The sequence below is a fragment of the Ranitomeya variabilis genome, chromosome 4 (assembly GCF_051348905.1).
Source record: "Ranitomeya variabilis isolate aRanVar5 chromosome 4, aRanVar5.hap1, whole genome shotgun sequence".
NCBI classification, from domain to species: domain Eukaryota; kingdom Metazoa; phylum Chordata; class Amphibia; order Anura; family Dendrobatidae; genus Ranitomeya; species Ranitomeya variabilis.
In genome coordinates this window covers 767177324-767196046 of record NC_135235.1, presented here as the reverse complement: position 1 = coordinate 767196046, position 18723 = coordinate 767177324, and the positions used below count along the sequence as shown (strand labels likewise).

The 18723-nt window shown below is 45.4% G+C and overlaps 2 protein-coding genes across 2 annotated transcripts in view; one reads left to right on the top strand and one right to left on the bottom strand.

Annotated features, from left to right (window-relative positions):
- The window catches only part of LOC143767126 (uncharacterized), a 45650-nt gene extending 40290 nt beyond the window's left edge, over positions 1 to 5360 (top strand). Inside the window, exon 7 of the mRNA XM_077255148.1 lies at positions 3069 to 5360. Within this exon, the coding sequence (XP_077111263.1) occupies positions 3069 to 4846 (1778 nt within the window). The 3' untranslated portion in view covers positions 4847 to 5360. The remainder of the gene's footprint in view (positions 1 to 3068) is intronic.
- Positions 1 to 18723, bottom strand: part of LOC143766910 (uncharacterized) — an 817195-nt gene that overhangs the window by 211240 nt on the left and 587232 nt on the right. The gene's annotated exons all lie outside the window — the stretch shown is intronic.

The following is an 18723-nucleotide window of genomic DNA, read 5'->3' as shown; positions in this document are numbered from 1 at the left end:
GATGAGGTCACAGATGTAAGGAGGAGACAGGTTGTGGATGGCTTTGTACGTTAGGGTTTTGTACTGGAGTCTCTGGGCAATGGGGAGCCAGTGAAGGGATTGACAGAGGGGAGAGGCCGGAGAATAGCGGGGGGACAGGTGGATTAGTCGGGCAGCAGAGTTTAGAATAGATTGGAGGGGTGCGAGAGTGTTTGAGGGGAGGCCACAGAGCAGGAGGTTGCAGTAGTCGAGGCGAGAGATGATGAGGGCATGGACTAGGGTTTTTGCAGATTCTTGGTTGAGGAATGAACGGATTCGTGCAATATTTTTGAGTTGAAGTCGGCAGGAAGTGGAAAGGGCTTGGATATGTGGTTTGAAGGAGAGATCAGCATCAAGGATAACCCCGAGGCAGCGAGCTTGTGGGACTGGGGAGAGTGGGCAGCCATTTACTGTAATGGATAGGTTCGTTGGGGGGGTCGCGTGAGATGGGGGAAAGATGATGAATTCTGTTTTGTCCATGTTAAGTTTCACAAATTTAGCGGAGAAGAAGGATGAAATAGTGGACAGACATTGAGGGATTCTGGTTAGTAGGGAGGTGATATCTGGTCCAGAGATGTAGATCTGAAGAAATGACATAACAAATCTTTTTTTTTGTTCAATAATACATCTTTATTTAGCTTTTAAAAACGTGCAAAAAACGCATCAAAAACGCACCTGCATTTTCTGCCAAGAGATGCAGATTCAGTGCCGAAAAATCTGCAGGCAAATCTGCAATGTGTGCACATACCCTAACAGTAACCCTAACTTTAGCCTAACAGTAACCCTAAGGCCTCTTTCACATTTCCGTCGGAATGTGAATGTTGCTATGCGTCGTTCTGTGCAAAAAACGCATCCTGCAAAGTTGCCCGCAGGATGCGTTTTTGCACATAGACTTGTATTACTGACGCACCGCGACCTATGGACACACGTTCCATACGTCGTGCACTGGATGCGTCGGTATATGGCGGACCGTCGTTGCAAAAAAAGTTCAAGGGAATGTTTTTTCGCACGTCGGGACCGGCATTTCCGACCGCGCATGTGCGGCCAGAACTCCGCCCCCTCCTCCCCGGGACTTTACAGTGGGCAGCGGACGCGTTGAAACACTGTGTCCGCTGCCCACGTTGTGGCAAATTTGCACGTCGTCGGTACGTCGGGCCAACGCTTGGCAACGGCCCTGTACTGACGGAAGTGTGAAAGAGGCCTAACTTTAGCCCCAACACTAACCCTAACTATAGCACTAACCCTAACCTGCCTTATCTGTTTTTTTTACTTTTTAACAAGATCGCTGACTGGCACAGCTGTTGCCAGCAGCACTTGTAACACTATTTCTCCTCTAATCTCTGACTGACATCTGAGGAGAAACAGCGTTTTTATGAGGCAGATCGCCCGGGAAAGTTCATTGCTACAACACACTTTCATAGTGATTTGTCTCATTGGCTGGTGTGATGCTGATGTCATCAGGACCTGAACCAATCGGGTCTTGATTAAGGTCGGGGGTCACAGTAAGGGTTGTGCGCCGGAATCCCATCGTTATAGCTAGCGCTCATGTTTATCTGTCGTTGGCGGTCACGAAGCAGTTAAGTTAAGGGTACCATCATTTCTGTCCAGGCCTATTTCATTAGTTTTTTTTTTTTTTTTTAATTCTGTGGAAGCATGGTTAAAAAGCAATGTCTGACTTTCATTTGTTCATTCTCACAGATTTTTGATTTGTTATTATTTTTGTCAGATTCAAGTTATTTCTGTGACCATTGTGGTTTTTTCTGTCATTAAACCAGGGATACCAACAATTTTGACCACGTGTGTAGGAGGAATTAATATTTTGACTCCACAACCACTTTCTGGAAATCAGCACGAAGTGGATGTTGGAGAGTGAAAATTACAATTTGCCATTTTATTACCCAGCACACAGTGCCCAGATTGTGCTCCAGGAGGCACACACTGCAAATTAAGTGGATTCATCTCACTATACAATATTACTAAATACAGAGATCCTAAATGTTGTTTGAGCACACTGCAAGACTCAGAAGTGAGAGCGGATTTTGCTGGATTGGTTTATAGAAACTCTGTTACTTTTCAACAGCCTTTGAGCCACTAGTAGTGTGGGAACATCTGTTTCTACATTGACAGATGATGGACCTGAGTGGGGACTTGGCTTTTTGTGAGATGAGAATAGGTATTATTTTCACCTACATAACATTGATTGGTTTCTTTTTATTCGATAGTTGTGAGGCAGAATGAACAAACAGTTGAACACCAAAGCACTACTGGCTCATCCAACAAGGTGGACTGTCATTGTTTTGATGAATAATTAAAGGGAACCTGTCACCCCCAAAATGGAAGGTGAGCTAAGTCCACTGTCATCTGGACCTTATCTACAGCATTCTGTAATGCTGTAGATAAGCCCCCGATGTTACCTGAAAGATAATAAAAAGGGGTTAGATTATACTCACCCAGTGGCGGTCCCGCTGCGGTGGGCTTCACTGGTCCGGTCAAGCGCCTCCTATCTTCATTCCATGACGTCCTCTTCTGGTCTTCACACCGCGGCTCTGGCGCAGGCATACTTTCTCTGCCCTGTTAAGGGCAGAGCAAAGTACTGCAGTGTGCAGGAGCCGGGAAAGGTCAGAGAGGCCCAGCGCCTGTGCACTGCAATACTTTGCTCTGCCCTAAACAGGGCAGACAAAGTCCGCCTGCGCCGGAGCCGCGCCGTGAAGACCAGAAGAGCACGTCATAGAATGAAGATAGGAGGCGCTGGACCGGAACAGCGACGCCCTTCGGACCGGACCGCAGCGGGACCGCCCCTGGGTGAGTATAATCTAACCTCTTTTTATCATCTTTCAGGTAACATCGGCAGCTTATCTACAGCATTACAGAATGCTGTAGATAAGCCCCTGATGACTGGGCTTGGCTCACCTTCCATTTTGGGGGTGACAGGATCCCTTTAAAGTTTTTTACATAGCTTGCCATTTTTATGGACAGTTTAAGTAGAAATGTTCAAAAATATAAAACTTAAGGATATTTTATTTAAAAAAAAATGTTTTTTGTCTTGGCAGATGACTGTACCAGGAGATCAGAGGGACAGCTGACCTCTTCAATTTTTAAATCTGATAGTCTTGAAATCCTACAAGATACAACTAAAGTGATTGCTGTTACTCCAGATATATCGACATCCATTCACAGCAAAGATCTGTCATCCAATCCTATGAAACAGGTCCCATCTTCTGATTCATTACTGACTACTAAGGAAAATCAAAGTCACAAAAGAGGCATTAAAAAACAATCTGCTCCTAAAGCAAAGAAGTCATTTTCATGTTCAGAATGCGGGAAATGTTTTAACAAGAAATCAGATTTGGTTAATCACCGTAGAATTCACACAGGGGAGAAGTCTTTTTCCTGTTCAGAATGTGGGAAATGTTTTAACCAGAAAGGGAGTCTAGTTAGTCACCAGAGAACTCATACAGGGGAGAAGCCCTTTTACTGTTCAGAATGTGGGAAATGTTTTAACCAGAAAGGGAGTCTAGTTAGTCACCAGAGAACTCATACAGGGGAGAAGCCTTTTTCCTGTTCAGATTGTGGGAAATGTTTTAACAAGAAATCAGATTTGGTTAGTCACCGTAGAATTCACACAGGGGAGAAGCCTTTTTCCTGTTCAGAATGTGGGAAATGTTTTAGCCAGAAAGCGCTTCTTGTTAGACATCAGAGAAGTCACACAGGGGAGACGCCTTTTTCATGTCCAGAATGTGGGAAATGTTTTAACAAGAAATCAGATTTGGTTAGTCACCGTAGAATTCACACAGGGGAGAAGTCTTTTTCCTGTTCAGAATGTGGGAAATGTTTTAACCAGAAAGGGAGTCTAGTTAGTCACCAGAGAACTCATACAGGGGAGAAGCCCTTTTACTGTTCAGAATGTGGGAAATGTTTTAACCAGAAAGGGAGTCTAGTTAGTCACCAGAGAACTCATACAGGGGAGAAGCCTTTTTCCTGTTCAGATTGTGGGAAATGTTTTAACAAGAAATCAGATTTGGTTAGTCACCGTAGAATTCACACAGGGGAGAAGCCTTTTTCCTGTTCAGAATGTGGGAAATGTTTTAGCCAGAAAGCGCTTCTTGTTAGACATCAGAGAAGTCACACAGGGGAGACGCCTTTTTCATGTCCAGAATGTGGGAAATGTTTTAGCCACAAAGGGAATCTAGTTAGTCACCAGAGAACTCATACAGGGGAGAAGCCTTTTTCCTGTTCAGATTGTGGGAAATGTTTTAACAAGAAATCAGATTTGGTTAGTCACCGTAGAATTCACACAGGGGAGAAGCCTTTTTTCTGTTCAGAATGTGGGAAATGTTTTAGCCACAAAGGGAATCTAGTTAGTCACCAGAGAACTCATACAGGGGAGAAGCCTTTTTCCTGTTCAGAATGTGGGAAATGTTTTAACCAGAAAGCGCTTCTTGTTAGACATCAGAGAAGGCACACAGGGGAGAAGCCTTTTTCATGTCCAGAATGTGGGAAATGTTTTAACTGGAAATGGGATCTTGTTAGTCACCAGAGAGCTCACACAAATGAGAACCCTTTTTCCTGTTCAGAATGTGGGAAATGTTTTAGCCACAAAGGGAATCTAGTTAGTCACCAGAGAACTCATACAGGGGAGAAGCCTTTTTCCTGTTCAGAATGTGGGAAATGTTTTTACCGGAAATCAGATTTGGTTAATCACCGTAGAACTCACACAGGAGAGAAGCCTTTTTCCTGTTCAGAATGTGGGAAATTTTTTAAATGGAAACAGCTTCTTGTTAGACATCAGAGCAGTCACACAGAGGAGAACTCTTTTTCGTTTTCTTAATGTGGGAAATATTTTACTTGGAAATCAACTGTTGATAAACATCAGAGATGTCACATTGTGATAGAAATATATATATATCATGTAGATCTCACTTGCATGTATATCCCTTTAAATCATGTCCTTGCTTAAAAGCAAATATATTCAGCTATTTTATGATCAATTGCTCAATTTAATCACATGAGTTAGGCAAGACGGACTTTGGGACTTTCTGCTATGTCTAGATCGCAAGAAAACGGGAAGTTGAAGCAGATGGTTCGAAACTAATGTCCCAGAATGTTGCTGACTAGCAGGATAAAGGTGGCAGATGTTTCCGAAAGTACAAAATCAGCTTGTTGCTAGGTAGACCATAGTTCGAAGATGCCATGTACTCAGTTAAATGCATTATGTACTCAGTCAGCCAATGAAATAATAGCTAAATTGAATGTTAATTTACTAACCACTCCCATTTTATATGCTTTTATAAGATCATGTATCAATGAATAAAGCAGACTTCTGGATGGAATGTTATACTGTCACTTTGTGTCAGAGTTCATTCTTTCTTGAGCGCTCAATATACCAGATCTGATAATAATTGGGAACGGACACAGCATACACACAGGGGGTTAAATTCACCCCGAGCCAAATTTCTATAACAGGTGGTCACCCAACGGAGGCAGGACGAAGATATCGCTCAGGGGACATCCCTGACCGGAAGGAAAGAGGGTACCGGCCGCGGCCTCGGCGCAAGGGACGGAGACTGCAGCTCCATCAGAGTAAGGTAAGAAAATTCTGTCATCTTACCTGAATGTCCCCTGTGCTCAGTCCGGGCCTATACCTTTAGCCGGTCAGGTGTGCTCACCACACCGCAGTCCCAGGTGACGTAAAAAGTCCATACCTCTAATCCAAAAAAAACCCCTGGGATTTAAGTGTCTGCTGTGTGCCGTGTATCTGTTTTGTGTTTGTGTAAGATCCAGGAGAGGGAAAGGAAAGTGACTGCTTACGCTTGTGGTTGCTGGGAAACAGATGGCAGGAGGTCAAATCGCTGAAGAAGCTATCACAGATTCCCGTGCAAGAGGAAAGGAACAGGTAGTTCCGGAGCAGGTGGCTCCAGGATCCAGGCTCGGATGGTGATAGCTTTAAGGGCTGCCACAGATTCCCGTAGCCGGCGGCCAGTCAGGATGACCGGATCGGAGGGTGGTAGATTTCCGGCATATGCGTGCCAAGTGCGATTGATAGTTGTCTGTTCCCAGAACGGCTAGCACGTGTCACAGAATAATAAATAGGGCTTATCGATATTTCTCCTGGACGTCATTGTGTGTTTGTAAATGTCACGTTAATGTTGCTTGAGTGCATACAACTATAAAAGTTGAAAAAAGAGAGGTTTTTTTTCCTCTTTCTCTCTTCCCTGTACACTTCCTCTTTTTCTAGACAGAGAAATATGCATGGTAAATCACACTGTCACAACTGTTTTTCTTTTCTTTTTCTTTTTGAAGTCTAGCTAGGGTATAGCATTTATCCGAAGAGGAAGCGAAATTAAATAGTACCTATCATTTTTGATGTGACATACGTGTTTTCAGATACGGGATTTTAGTGACATTGCATATTATAATATTACAGTATTAGAAAGGGGAAGTGTGTCTCTGACTGCGTTGAGCGCAGAGGGGAATATATATATAGCTGTCTTTTAGTCATTTGAAGATTTTTGTTCTAAGTTTTTATTAAAGTAAAGTTTTTGTTATTTAGTTTTTTTTCTTTTCCTCTTCTCCAAATTTTTTCCAATAGTTTTTCTTTTCTGTCTCTTCACCTTTTTTCTTCTTTTAAAAAGGAATAGTTTTTATATATCTTCCTTTTTTTTGTATAAAGATTTTGAGTTTTTCTGATGGTTTTCCTTAATTCTGGTCTCAATTTTTTACATCAACTTTCTGAAAGTGTGTTTTTTCTTTTATTTTTCGTGCTTTTATATACGTACCTCCTAGAGGTCTTTTTTATTGTGTTTTTCATTTTCCTTTTTGCAATGGGGAATAAAATGGCCAAGCGCCAGGAGAGCCTTTTGCTCCCTGATGAGAAAACGGCCCCCCAGATCGTGGCAGAGCACGAAGGTGTAAAATATGTGAAGAATTACAAACAGCTCATGAAAGTATGTGAAATCCATCAGGGAGGGAGGCTTCAAGCTGCAGAGTGGCATGATGTTTTGAAAAGGAAGAAAGGGAAGCTAGTTGACGCTGATTTGCTGTCTGCTGCAGCAGCATGGTATAAAGTGGCTACAGATTTAAATCGTTTGGGAAGTACTGAACGTTATGTGAAAGAGTCAGGAAGTGATTTTTATGTGTATAAAGTGGGGAAAGGTGTCAAACCATCAGCACCTCCCCCATATGGGGATGAAAAATATTGGGTATGTACAGTCTGCTCCCAACAGAATCCATTGTATAGGGAGACTTGTTCAGCGTGTGGTGTGCCCCGCCAAACCATTGTGCAGGGAGATGACACTGTTACTCTGGTGATGCCGTCTCGGCCTGCATTAAAGAGGAAGGAATTTTCTACTTGTCTTTCTCTCCTCCTCTTCTCTCTCTCTTCCTCCTCTCTCCCCTCCTCTCTCCCCTCCTCTCTCCCCTCCTCTCTCCCCTCCTCTCTCCCCTCCTCATTACTCCACACCCCGTCCTTCTACTCCCTCATCTCCTCCTCCTTCTACACCACACCCACCCTCTTCTTCACACTCTTCATGCTCTCCCCCTTCTCTTCCACCACACCCTTTGCTTCCTTCTCTCTCTCTCTCACTCCTCGCCCCCACCCTCTGCGCACCTTACATCTTCACTTCCCTCTTTCCCTCTGCACCATGCATCTCCTCCTGTTTCACACTCTCCTTCTCCTGCCTTGTTGCCTGCTGGGCGGATGCCAGATTCGGGCAGTGTGGTCTCTCTGTATCCGGTGCTCACCGCACAAGGAACATTCTATGTGCCAAATACAGTTCAGCCTCTACCAGTCATGTTATCAGGGGAGGAAGGTGGAGATCCCCCAGCAGAAAGCACCCCTCAGCCAGCAGCAGGCAGCTCAGGTCCGGGGACAGGGGGGAGGCCACAGGCACCACCATCTGATGATGATCGGTATCCCCGGTCAGAGCAGCCAACATTCACACCACAATGGAACTATAATCCTCCGCAGTTTCAGCAGGGTGGAGAGACATCTTCTCGCAAAAAGTCAATTCCCAGAACCACCCATCAGCCACTGCATGACTCCAGTACACGATATCACAGCAATTCATCTGATGAATTGCTGCCCAGCACTAGAAAGAAGAACCCACAGGCACTCAGAAGACAGGGGCAAATAGAAGCACCACCTTTACACTATGTGCACTTCACCCCAAGTCAGGTGACCAGCATCCTCAACAATCTTCCAGACCCAGAGATGCACCCCATGCCATTCTACAGAAGAATGCAGCAGAACCAGCGCACATATGCAGCCACCTGGAATGATCTGTGGGCTGTGATGGAGATAAAGGCAGGTGATGCCTTCTGGCCAATCATGAAGGAACATTTCAAGCTTGCAGCAGACCTAGATGTACATGCCTGGGAGTCAGGGCCGAAGCTGATTGAACAACTCAGAGAGTGGGCCAAAGGCAGGCTGGCCGGACAGGCCCTCAGTTTGCACGACATGAGTCAGGAAAAGACAGAGTCTGTGGAGAAGTTTCATGGCAGAGCAATGCAGGTCTTCCAGGACCTTGGCTTCACCATTCACGACCAGATACACAGGCAAATGTTGGCACAGGCCTTTGTGCATGGACTCAGAGAGCCAATCAGGAAGCCACTGATAGTGGCTAGGCCCGAGTACAGGTCAATAGCAATGGACACCCTGCTCACAGTAGCCAAAGGGATCGAGTCCCAACCAGGGGTGCGGAAAACAACACCCGTTATGGTGGCCGCAGACCCTGAAGAGACACCACAATACAGAAGAGGTGTCAGGTGTTACAACTGCGGCAAATTAGGCCATTACCGAAATCAGTGCAAAGCACCATCACAACCAACTACCCTGCCCAGAAGAGCAAGCCAAAGGATCCCCGAAGTAAACAGTGAAGTACCCCGTCCATAGGACAGGGGCAAGCCAGGTCCGCAAGATACCACGCTCCTGACATGCAAAACTCCTTCAGCAGGACCAACCCCTCAAATTACCCTGGAAGTAGATGGCGTTGTCAGATCTTTTCTTGTGGACACTGGTGCAGCCAGAAGTGTGATGAGACATGTGGAACTCCCTGACCCTACCTGCCTATCAGAATCCTCTATGTCTTGCGTAGGCATTGATGGCCAAGTCAGACATTCTCAGCTTACAAAGCCTCTGAGCGTGTGCACTCAGCCAGGACACTCTATCCTGTCCCAGTTTGTGGTGTCAAGAACCTGCCCACTCAACCTGCTGGGGGCGGACCTACTACAAAAACTGAAAGCAACCATAGTGTTCCAGGAAGATGGGACCGTGACCCTTTCTTCACCTCTGACCCAGGAAGAGTCAGTGATGCTGGCGGCCCTACAGGAACCTCAGGCAACCGATGAAGGCCTACCCAAGGAGGTACTGGACGTAGTACCAGAAAGTCTATGGTCCAAGGGACCCCAAGATGTGGGAAAACTTCAAGTTGCCCCGGTGCGGGTATCACTCAAGCCAGGCACTCCATATCCTCGTAAGGCCCAGTATCCCTTGTCCATCGCCCAGAGTCAAGCTGTCTCAGACCAATTGAAGGTGTTTCTGGAAATAGGGGTCGTTGTCCCTTGTACCTCTCCTTGCAACACCCCGCTTTTCCCCGTCAAGAAAAAGACTGTAAAAGGAGAGCCAGCCAAGTTCAGAATGGTACATGACCTAAGAGCTGTGAATGACGCTACAGTATTTGAAACTCCAATTGTGCCGAATCCGCACACTCTGCTCTCTAATGTGCCTTCCACAGCAACAGTGTTCACGGTGATCGACCTGGCTAATGCTTTCTTCAGTGTTCCCCTCCATCCAGACGATCAGTTCCTGTTTGCCTTCACGCATCAGGGGGCACAGTACACATGGGCGGTGATGCCCCAGGGGGCCCAGAACAGCCCCTCACAATTCACCAAAGCAATGTCCACAGTTCTCGCCAACTAGATCACAGAACATGCAGAAGTGACCCTGCTACAATACGTGGACAATCTACTCCTCTGTGCAGTTGACTTTGACACGTGTAAAACACATTCCGTGTCTCTCTTACTCTACCTGGCGAAACAGCGCTGCAAGGTCTCAAAGAACAAAGTCCAGTGGTGTCTGAAGCGAGTTACATTCCTTGGGCACTGCATTGCTCACCAGACGAAACACCTGACAGATGATCGGAAGACCACTGTGGAGAAGATGGCTCCTCCAACAACTCCAAAGGGGCTACAAGCTTTCCTTGGTCTAGTTTTGTATTGCAGAGCCTGGATCCCTGATGCCTCAGTCCTAATGCAACCTCTGTATGACTGCGTCAACGCAACCCCGTTCCTGCTAACAGATGTGGCCTTCAGTTCGTTCAAAAAGCTAAAAGACTCTGTAGTCTCAGCGCCAGCACTAGGCCTACCTGACTACAAGAAGCTATTCCGTCTCTACCTGATGGAGAAAGAAGGCCATGCTACTGGAGTCCTGACACAGACTCACGGGGGAAGACAGAGACCTCTAGGCTACTTCTCAGCTCGCCTGGATCCAGTTGCAAGGGGAGCCCCCTCCTGCATGAGAGCAGTATTTGCAGCACACGCCCTCCTGGACAAGACTGCTGACATCATTCTTGGACATCCACTGGAAATCCTGGCTCCACATGACATTTCAGCAATTCTCAACCAAACCCAGCCAAAACATTATCCACCGCAAGACATCTTCGCCTGCAGTGCTCCCTACTACTGCCCGATAATGTCACTATTTCCAGATGTACAGTCCTCAATCCGGCCACTCTACTCCCACTCCCAAGGGGGGATACGAATACGGACCCTTCAGATAAAAATCTGCACGATACCTTCCACAAGGATCTGGATTTGCTCCGGACAGATGACCATGACTGCTTCAGCATCATGCAACAGGAAACAGCAGGACTACCCAATGTGGCAGAAGAGCCGCTGACCAACCCAGAGTTGATCCTCTACGTAGATGGCTCCAGATTTGCAGATGATGAAGGAAGATTCCACACGGGATGTGCAGTGACCAGCAATCAAGAAATCCTGTGGTCCAGAAGTCTGCCGCCTAGCCTGTCAGCCCAGGAAGCAGAACTAATAGCACTGACGAAGGCCTGCCGGATGGCAGAGGGCAAGACTGCGAACATATACACCGATTCAAGGTACTCGCATGGCATAGCACATGACTTTGGACCCATCTGGGCTGCAAGAGACTTCATCACAGCAAGCGGAACAACCGTGAAGCATCATGGAGCCATTAAGGACCTGCTGAGCGCACTTCAACTTCCAAAAATGGTGGCCGTACTGAAAGTCAAAGCGCATGGAAAACTGAACACAGTAGAGGCACGGGGCAACAACATGGCCGATATGGCAGCCAAAGAAGCCGCCAAAGGAAGACAATGCGGAGAAGTGGGAGAGGTCGTAGAGCCGGACGGCTACTACGTGGCAACTGAGGACAAGACACCAGATGAGATGACGTCTTGGAATCTATTCAAGAAGTTGCAAGAGCAAGCTCCAAAGGAAGAGAAAGAGAGTTGGATGCGGAAGGGCGCAACACATCAAGAAGGAAGGGTATACTCAATGGACTATAAACCCTGTTTACCCCGAAGCATGTACCCTATGGTGGTCCAGTGGGCACATGGGCCCACCCACAGATCAAAGACACAGATGAATGATCTGATTGGTGCTTACTGGTTCGCTCCAGGGATCTCCACCCTAACAGCCAAGTTCGCAAGCGGCTGTCTGACCTGCGGCAAATGCAACTCTGGAAGAATGAAGAAAGTTCCCACCCATCATCTTGCCAGACCACTATACCCCTTCCAGAGGATCCAGATAGACCACATCCAGATGCCGCCAAGTGGAGGATTCGAATATGCCCTTGTGGTCGTGGACGTGTTTTCAGGATGGCCAGAAGCTTTCCCAGTGAGGAATCAGTCAGCAAAGACTACTGCAAAGAAGCTGCTTTCAGAGATCGTGTGCAGATACGGGGTCCCAGAAGTGATAGAGAGTGATCAGGGTCCCGCATTTACAGCAAACCTCACAAGGGAGATCTGGTCAGCAGTAGGGTCAGATTTAGGCCTACACACTCCCTATCACCCTCAGAGTAGCGGGAAAGTAGAAAGACTAAATGGGACACTTAAGAACAGGATGTTGAAAGTTGCCCAAGAGGCACGCAAACCATGGCACGAAACCCTTCCCATTGCACTATTAAGTGTAAGGCACACTCCCAGGGGCCCAGAAAAGCTGTCACCACATGAGATTCTGTTTGGGTCCAGCCCTAGGTTAGGGGTATTCTTCCCTCAGCAGTTGGCAATGCAATATGATACTTTGTCTGCTTATGTAATTCAACTGTCCAAAAAACTAGCTGATGTCCATTCTCGAGTTTTCTCTTCATTACCAGATCCAGGAGCGGTACCCGGTACGCACTCCCTGGAACCAGGAGACTGGGTGTTGGTAAAGAAGTTCGTGAGGAGAACACTCGACCCCAGATTTGACGGTCCCTTCCAAGTGCTGTTGACGACACCAACCTCTGTGAAACTAGAGGGAAAACCCACTTGGATCCACGCATCGCATTGCAAGAAGGCTCCCGTACCAGAAGATACGCCAAAGCCAGAATGATCCTGTATATCCTCTGTGTGATACACATCCTGGGGGCAGAAGCTCCACGTGCCCCACCTCTGGGAGGGGAGATCACCAAGGATGGGGACTACACCATTTTCTGGTTCGATACATCAGCACACATAATTACATACCTGTTTGATTACTGCGATGTGGTACACTGCCCACCCACACTGCTGGACAGCTTGGGGCATGGGACTCAGTATATTTGTGTCGCAGATAAATATTGGGGAGACAAATGTGAATACTGGGGAGCAGCAGCATGGAACACTGGTGACAGTTGGGGGTACAAACCCCCATCAGCCCTAAACAGAAAAGATAAAGATGGCAAGTCCTTAATTGACCGTATGCGCCTAACAAAGCAGGCCTTCAGGAAAGGGTGCAGCACCAGGGGGGAATGCAACCGACTCATACTTAGCATTGAAAACCCCTCCCCAGGTGATGCCGGTACTTATATAATGAGCAGTACACCTCCAAGTGGTGAACGCAAACCCCCTGTGCAGTACTCAGGAAAATTCAAGCTGGCAAATGTAGCTGACAAGCCCAATGTGACTCAGGAGACCCCTAGTAACGTAATGGTACTGACAGACCCGACCTATGAGGAGACTTTAGCAGTAGAGACTGGGTTCTCTGAAACCAATTACTGGCTAGAGTGGGTAAGATACACAGCCCAACAGCATAATGGGAGTGGCTGTTATGCATGTGCCGGAGCCAGACCCCATCTGGGCACAGTGCCACTTGACATCCCAGAATCCCAGCAGGCCTGTTTCCTCAGCATATACACTAACTCATCTCATTCTGCATCCTGTGAACACTGGAAGTCTAAGTACCCACTCATGACTAAAGACACCCCTCCAGGGACTGGGATAACAATATACCCTGGTAATTACACCTGTTACACACGCACAGGGGCTGGCAGGGATGTAAAAAACTTCACTAAGGGGTTCTGCTCAGAGTACAGTACCACCACTGACAACCTAATTAATCATGTGGTTTCCCTAGGTGACATATACTGGATCTGTGGTGATATGAAGATACGTAGTAGACTGGAAGGTGTATGGGTAGGCCAATGTGCACTGGCAAAAATTCTGATGCCCTTCCACCTGTTTCCCTACACCCATGAGTCCTCACCCAGCACTGCAGTTAGCAGACCAAAGCGGGCAAGTGCCCCAAAAGGCAGTTTTGATCCACATGTTTATATAGACAACGTAGGTGTGCCTAGGGGGGTACCTGATGAATTTAAAGCCAGGGACCAGGTCAAGGCAGGATTTGAGTCATTGTTGCCAATAATAACTGTGAACAAAAATGTTGATTGGATAAATTATGTGTATTACAACCAGCAGAGATTTGTTAACTACACCCGAGATGCTCTAAAAGGTCTGGCAGACCAGTTGGGCCCCACTTCCATCATGGCATTCCAAAATAGGATGGCCTTAGACATGATTCTAGCTGAAAAAGGAGGTGTTTGTAAAATGATCAAAGACACCTGTTGCACCTACATCCCAGACAATACTGGTCCCAATGGTAAAGTCACGGTGGCGATACAGAAACTCACCGAGCTATCAGAGGAATTGAAACAAAACTCAGGAGTGAAAGATCCTTGGGACCAGTACTTTGGATGGATGAATGGGTGGCAAAGGTTGTTAGCACAGGTTGGGGCAGCCATACTTGTTATTTTTGTTCTTGTGATAATTTCTGGTTGCTGCGTAATCCCTTGTATCCGCAGGATGATGGAAAAGACGGTCAAGGAAACCACAAACCTGATGCCACATCTCCTCCTGGATGAACCTATCCGAATCCAGATTCACCCACCTGACGGCTCCTCCAACCCCGATGAGGATGAATATGTGGAACTGATTGGAGAACTTCGCCAATATGAGACTATGCATGCTTCTACCCCCCTTTAGGGACAGATCTCCTGACCGCCCATTTGCGAAAAGTCTGTACGGTGTAGGGCATGTGCGTTAGGTATATGTCAGTTCGCCGACAGCACAAAAGAGTTGCAGCGCTTTGGGACAGGAGGCTAGGATTAGGGCAAGTGATATCTAAGGGGAGCTTGTGATAGAAATATATATATACAGTCTTGAAAAGAGAAAAGTGTGGCAGCACTGCCTCATGTGCGAGATAAATAGTGGAATTCAGAATTTACATGGAGAGCCTAACATATCCAGGAGGTGCTCGCATCCAGAAAAAAGATAATGATATGCAATGAAAAAATAGAAAAAATACGGCAACACTCACCGGACCTGTGGTACGGACTTGTCCTTTTGTTGAAGCAATGTGAACATATCTTCACGGCACGGGGGGTATAACAACAAGTGAGGTGAGCGGGGAGAGGACGACGGCCGTTTCACGCCAAAACCGGCGCTTCCACGGGTCCACACTGAAAGGAAGTGACGCCCGGGGAGGTAAGTGTAAAACACCGCCCTCCCAGCATGGCTAACCCCAATCAGCGTGAGCAACATCAGGTGCAAATTAAAATGATAATTAAAAACATACATGTAAGTACAAATCTAAAACAGGGATAACATAGATCACAATATGTCTTCACCCTGAAAGTGGCTGAGTCCACCGGAGTACAAATTTCACAAACACATAATAATTACTACTCCTACCATGATTATTCGATACGCATGTCTATGACAAAGAAATATTATTTCTAATAATTTTTACCGATATTTAGGCGAATTTCAATACGGAGATATCAAATAACTGTGATTAAATGCTGTGAATCTATCAATATGTCTGTATCTACGGCCTGCTACCCAAAGAAATATCTATATAAATATATAATATCCGAACCGGACTATTATATTACGAATCAAAATCTAATAGTTATTATATCCAACTGTTTCACAAGAACATTGACATATCTATTTTCTCATTTAAGCCAGCTGGACCTGTAGCTTTGGTCCTCATAATCCATTTAGCTTCCTGCTGTAATAATAATTTTTGTAAGTCTCCTCCTTGTTTAGGCAAAAAGACCTTCTCAATACCTGCAAAGGTTAATACATTGGGATTACTTCCATGACATTCCTGGATATGTTGAATTAACCTGGGAACACCTTTACCAGAATCTATAGATTTATAATGTTCCCTAAAACGGACATAAAGTTTTCTTATCGTTTTCCCAATGTAAAACCTTTTGCAGGGACAGAAAACAACATATACTACAAAATCTGTTTTACATGTGATCAATTGTTTAACACTATGTCTAACGGGGCCAATATTCAAAACGGCATCCTGAATGTGGAAATCACAGAAACGACATTGTCCACATCGATGGTTTCCTTTAGGAGTCATCCGTTCTAACCAAGTGGTTTTATTGTCCACTATACGATTTCTAACCAGCACATCCCTTACTCTCTTACTTCGTCTATTGGAGATAAGGGGTCCACTGGCAGCTATACCGGCCAGATCCCTATCTCTCTCCAAGATGTGCCAATGTTTCCTTATTACGGATCTGATTTCTCTATCCATAGAACTATATTGGAAACAGAAATTAAAACGTTTAGGTGGATTATGTTTGATGTATGTAGTATTTGGCTGGATATTAACCCGTTCCACAGCGTTATTTAGGATGTGCTCTGGGTATCCTCTGTCACGAAATCGTTGACACATTTCGTCTGTTTGTTCCTGAAAACCACTGGAAGTGTTATTTATTCTTTTGGTTCTCAATAATTGGCTATAGGGCAGTGACTTTTTTACATGGGGGGGATGGAAACTATTAAAATGTAAAAGTGAATTAATGGCCGTCGGTTTCCGAAAAATAGACGTACATAACTTGTTATCCTGGATTTTGATTGCCACATCCAAAAATTCCAATTTCTCGACGCCAAAATTCGACGTGAAGGACATCCCCATAGTATTTTTGGTATTCAGGAAGTCAACAAATTGAAAAAATTCAGTCTCAGTTCCATCCCATATCAGGAACACATCATCGACATATCTTAGATATGTTCTGATGTGTTCAAGATAGGTGTTTAGGTTGGAGTATACATAGTCCTCCTCAAAAACCGCCATAAATAGATTGGCGAAAGTACATGCAGCCGGGGTCCCCATGGCAATCCCAGTGGTCTGTCTGTACCAAGTGTCAAGGAAACTGAAGACATTGTGGGTAAGGACAAATTGAAGACCCTCACACACAAAGTCCACATATCCCGGACTATTGTTAGTAGTATCTAAAATACGTCTGATGGAGCGGATGCCTAAATCTTGTGGGATGTTAGTGTACAGACTGACCACGTCTATGGATGCCAAGGAGAACCCCGGCTGCCAATTGACCTCCTGTATGTGTCTCAAAAAAGAATCTGAATCTTTAATATATGAGGGGATGTCTTTTAAGAGGGGACGTAAAAGCCAGTCAATATATTGGGAAAGTGGCTCAGTTAATGATCCGATCCCTGATACGATAGGTCTCCCAGGGGGGGATGTGACAGATTTATGAATTTTTGGGAGATAGTACCAATGAGGTCTTTTAGGGAATTGGGGAAATAATTTTTCGGCTTTATTTTGTGTAATTATTTTATTCTCAACTGCTTTTCGCAAGAATGAGCAGAATTCCCCTTTATATTTCTGTGTGCAATCTCCCTTTAATTTCACATAAACATTTGTGTCCGATAACTGTCTGTGAGCTTCTGCTATATAAGCCTCCCTGGGTATCAATACCACTTTGCCCCCTTTATCGGCTGGGCGTATTATCACGTCTGTCCACTCTGCCATGTCTTTTAAAGCTTTTCTTTCAGCCACAGTCAAATTAGGGGGTGATTTCTTATATATGAGGGCCTCCATGTCCTTTAATACCAGTGTTTCAAAAAGGTCCACCATGTTTCCAGGGGAAATAGGGGGCATGTATGTTGAGGGAATTCCACCAAGGAAAGGACCAGTGGTGACAGGTATAGAATCCTCAATTTCATTTGTTTTGTCGGTAATACTTAGGAGGAGCATAGCATCCTCTCGCATGTCTGCCAAAACTCCCTCTTTATCTCCGGCCATGAAACCAAGAGCTCCCACGTGACAAGGTTGTTCACCCTCTCGAATCACAGGATTAACAGTATTTGTAGAGAAGGATTTATGTAGATGGATTTTTCGGGTGGCTTTAAATAAGTCAGTCTGAAAAGTAGGGAAATCAAAAGTAACAGGTATACAAAAATTCAGGCCTTTTGACAATAGGGATAAATGTACAGGATCCAATTCACGTTGAGTCAAATTTATAACGCAGTCTGCGTTATGTACTGCGTCTATCTCCAGGAGACAAATTTCCTCTTGTTCCGTCCTCTTTGGGCGGTATTTACGTTGACTTCTCCGGGTTTTCCTCCTAAAGGGAGCGAAGAGGAAGAGGGAAATTCTGAATTCACTTCTTCAGAGGAATCGATGTTATTAGTGCCACTTTCACTGAGACTGGAGTCTGACTCAGTGGTTAAATAGTCTCTTTTAGCACCATGATTCCGTTTTCGGAATTTACGTTTAGATTGTCTGAAGCCCCCTTCCTGGGTTCGTGTCTCTTTATTTTCTCTGTTTTTATTCGGCATTTTATTCCATGTAAAAACTTTCCCGGAGTCATAGTCATTTTTATCTCGTAAAAATTTGTCTCGTTTCTTTGATTTTATATCAATCTGCATTAACGTGAGTTTAGAATCTAATTTTTTGTTGAATGTCGCCCATTGATTCTCGGTCATTCTGCTCTTTAATTCGGACTGTGTTTTTAATATCTCAGCATTCACATTCTCATAGTTTTGCATATTAGATTTTAGGACCAATTTTAATAAATCTTGGGAGCACCTGGTCATAATGTTCTCCCATTCCAACTTTAAATCTGCATCATTGTTAAAATGCGACATTTCTTTCCAGACGCGTAGTCCTCTCGGGACGCGTCCATTGTCAACATAGGATTGAAGGGAATTATTGGTCCAGAACAATCTAATCTCCCTTTCGGAGAGATTAGTTAACTTGTACTCCAGGGATTTCAGACTCAGCATTTGCACCTCATCTACCCGCTCACACTCATTAAAATAGTTTCCAGCGTCCTCCCGGCCGGCTTGCAGGCTTGACCGCACAGGTAAGGGCTCAGGTTCCATGATTTAGTGCGTAACTACGCACCACTCAGACTGTCTCTGAGAAAAACCACTTTCTCCAGCTGTG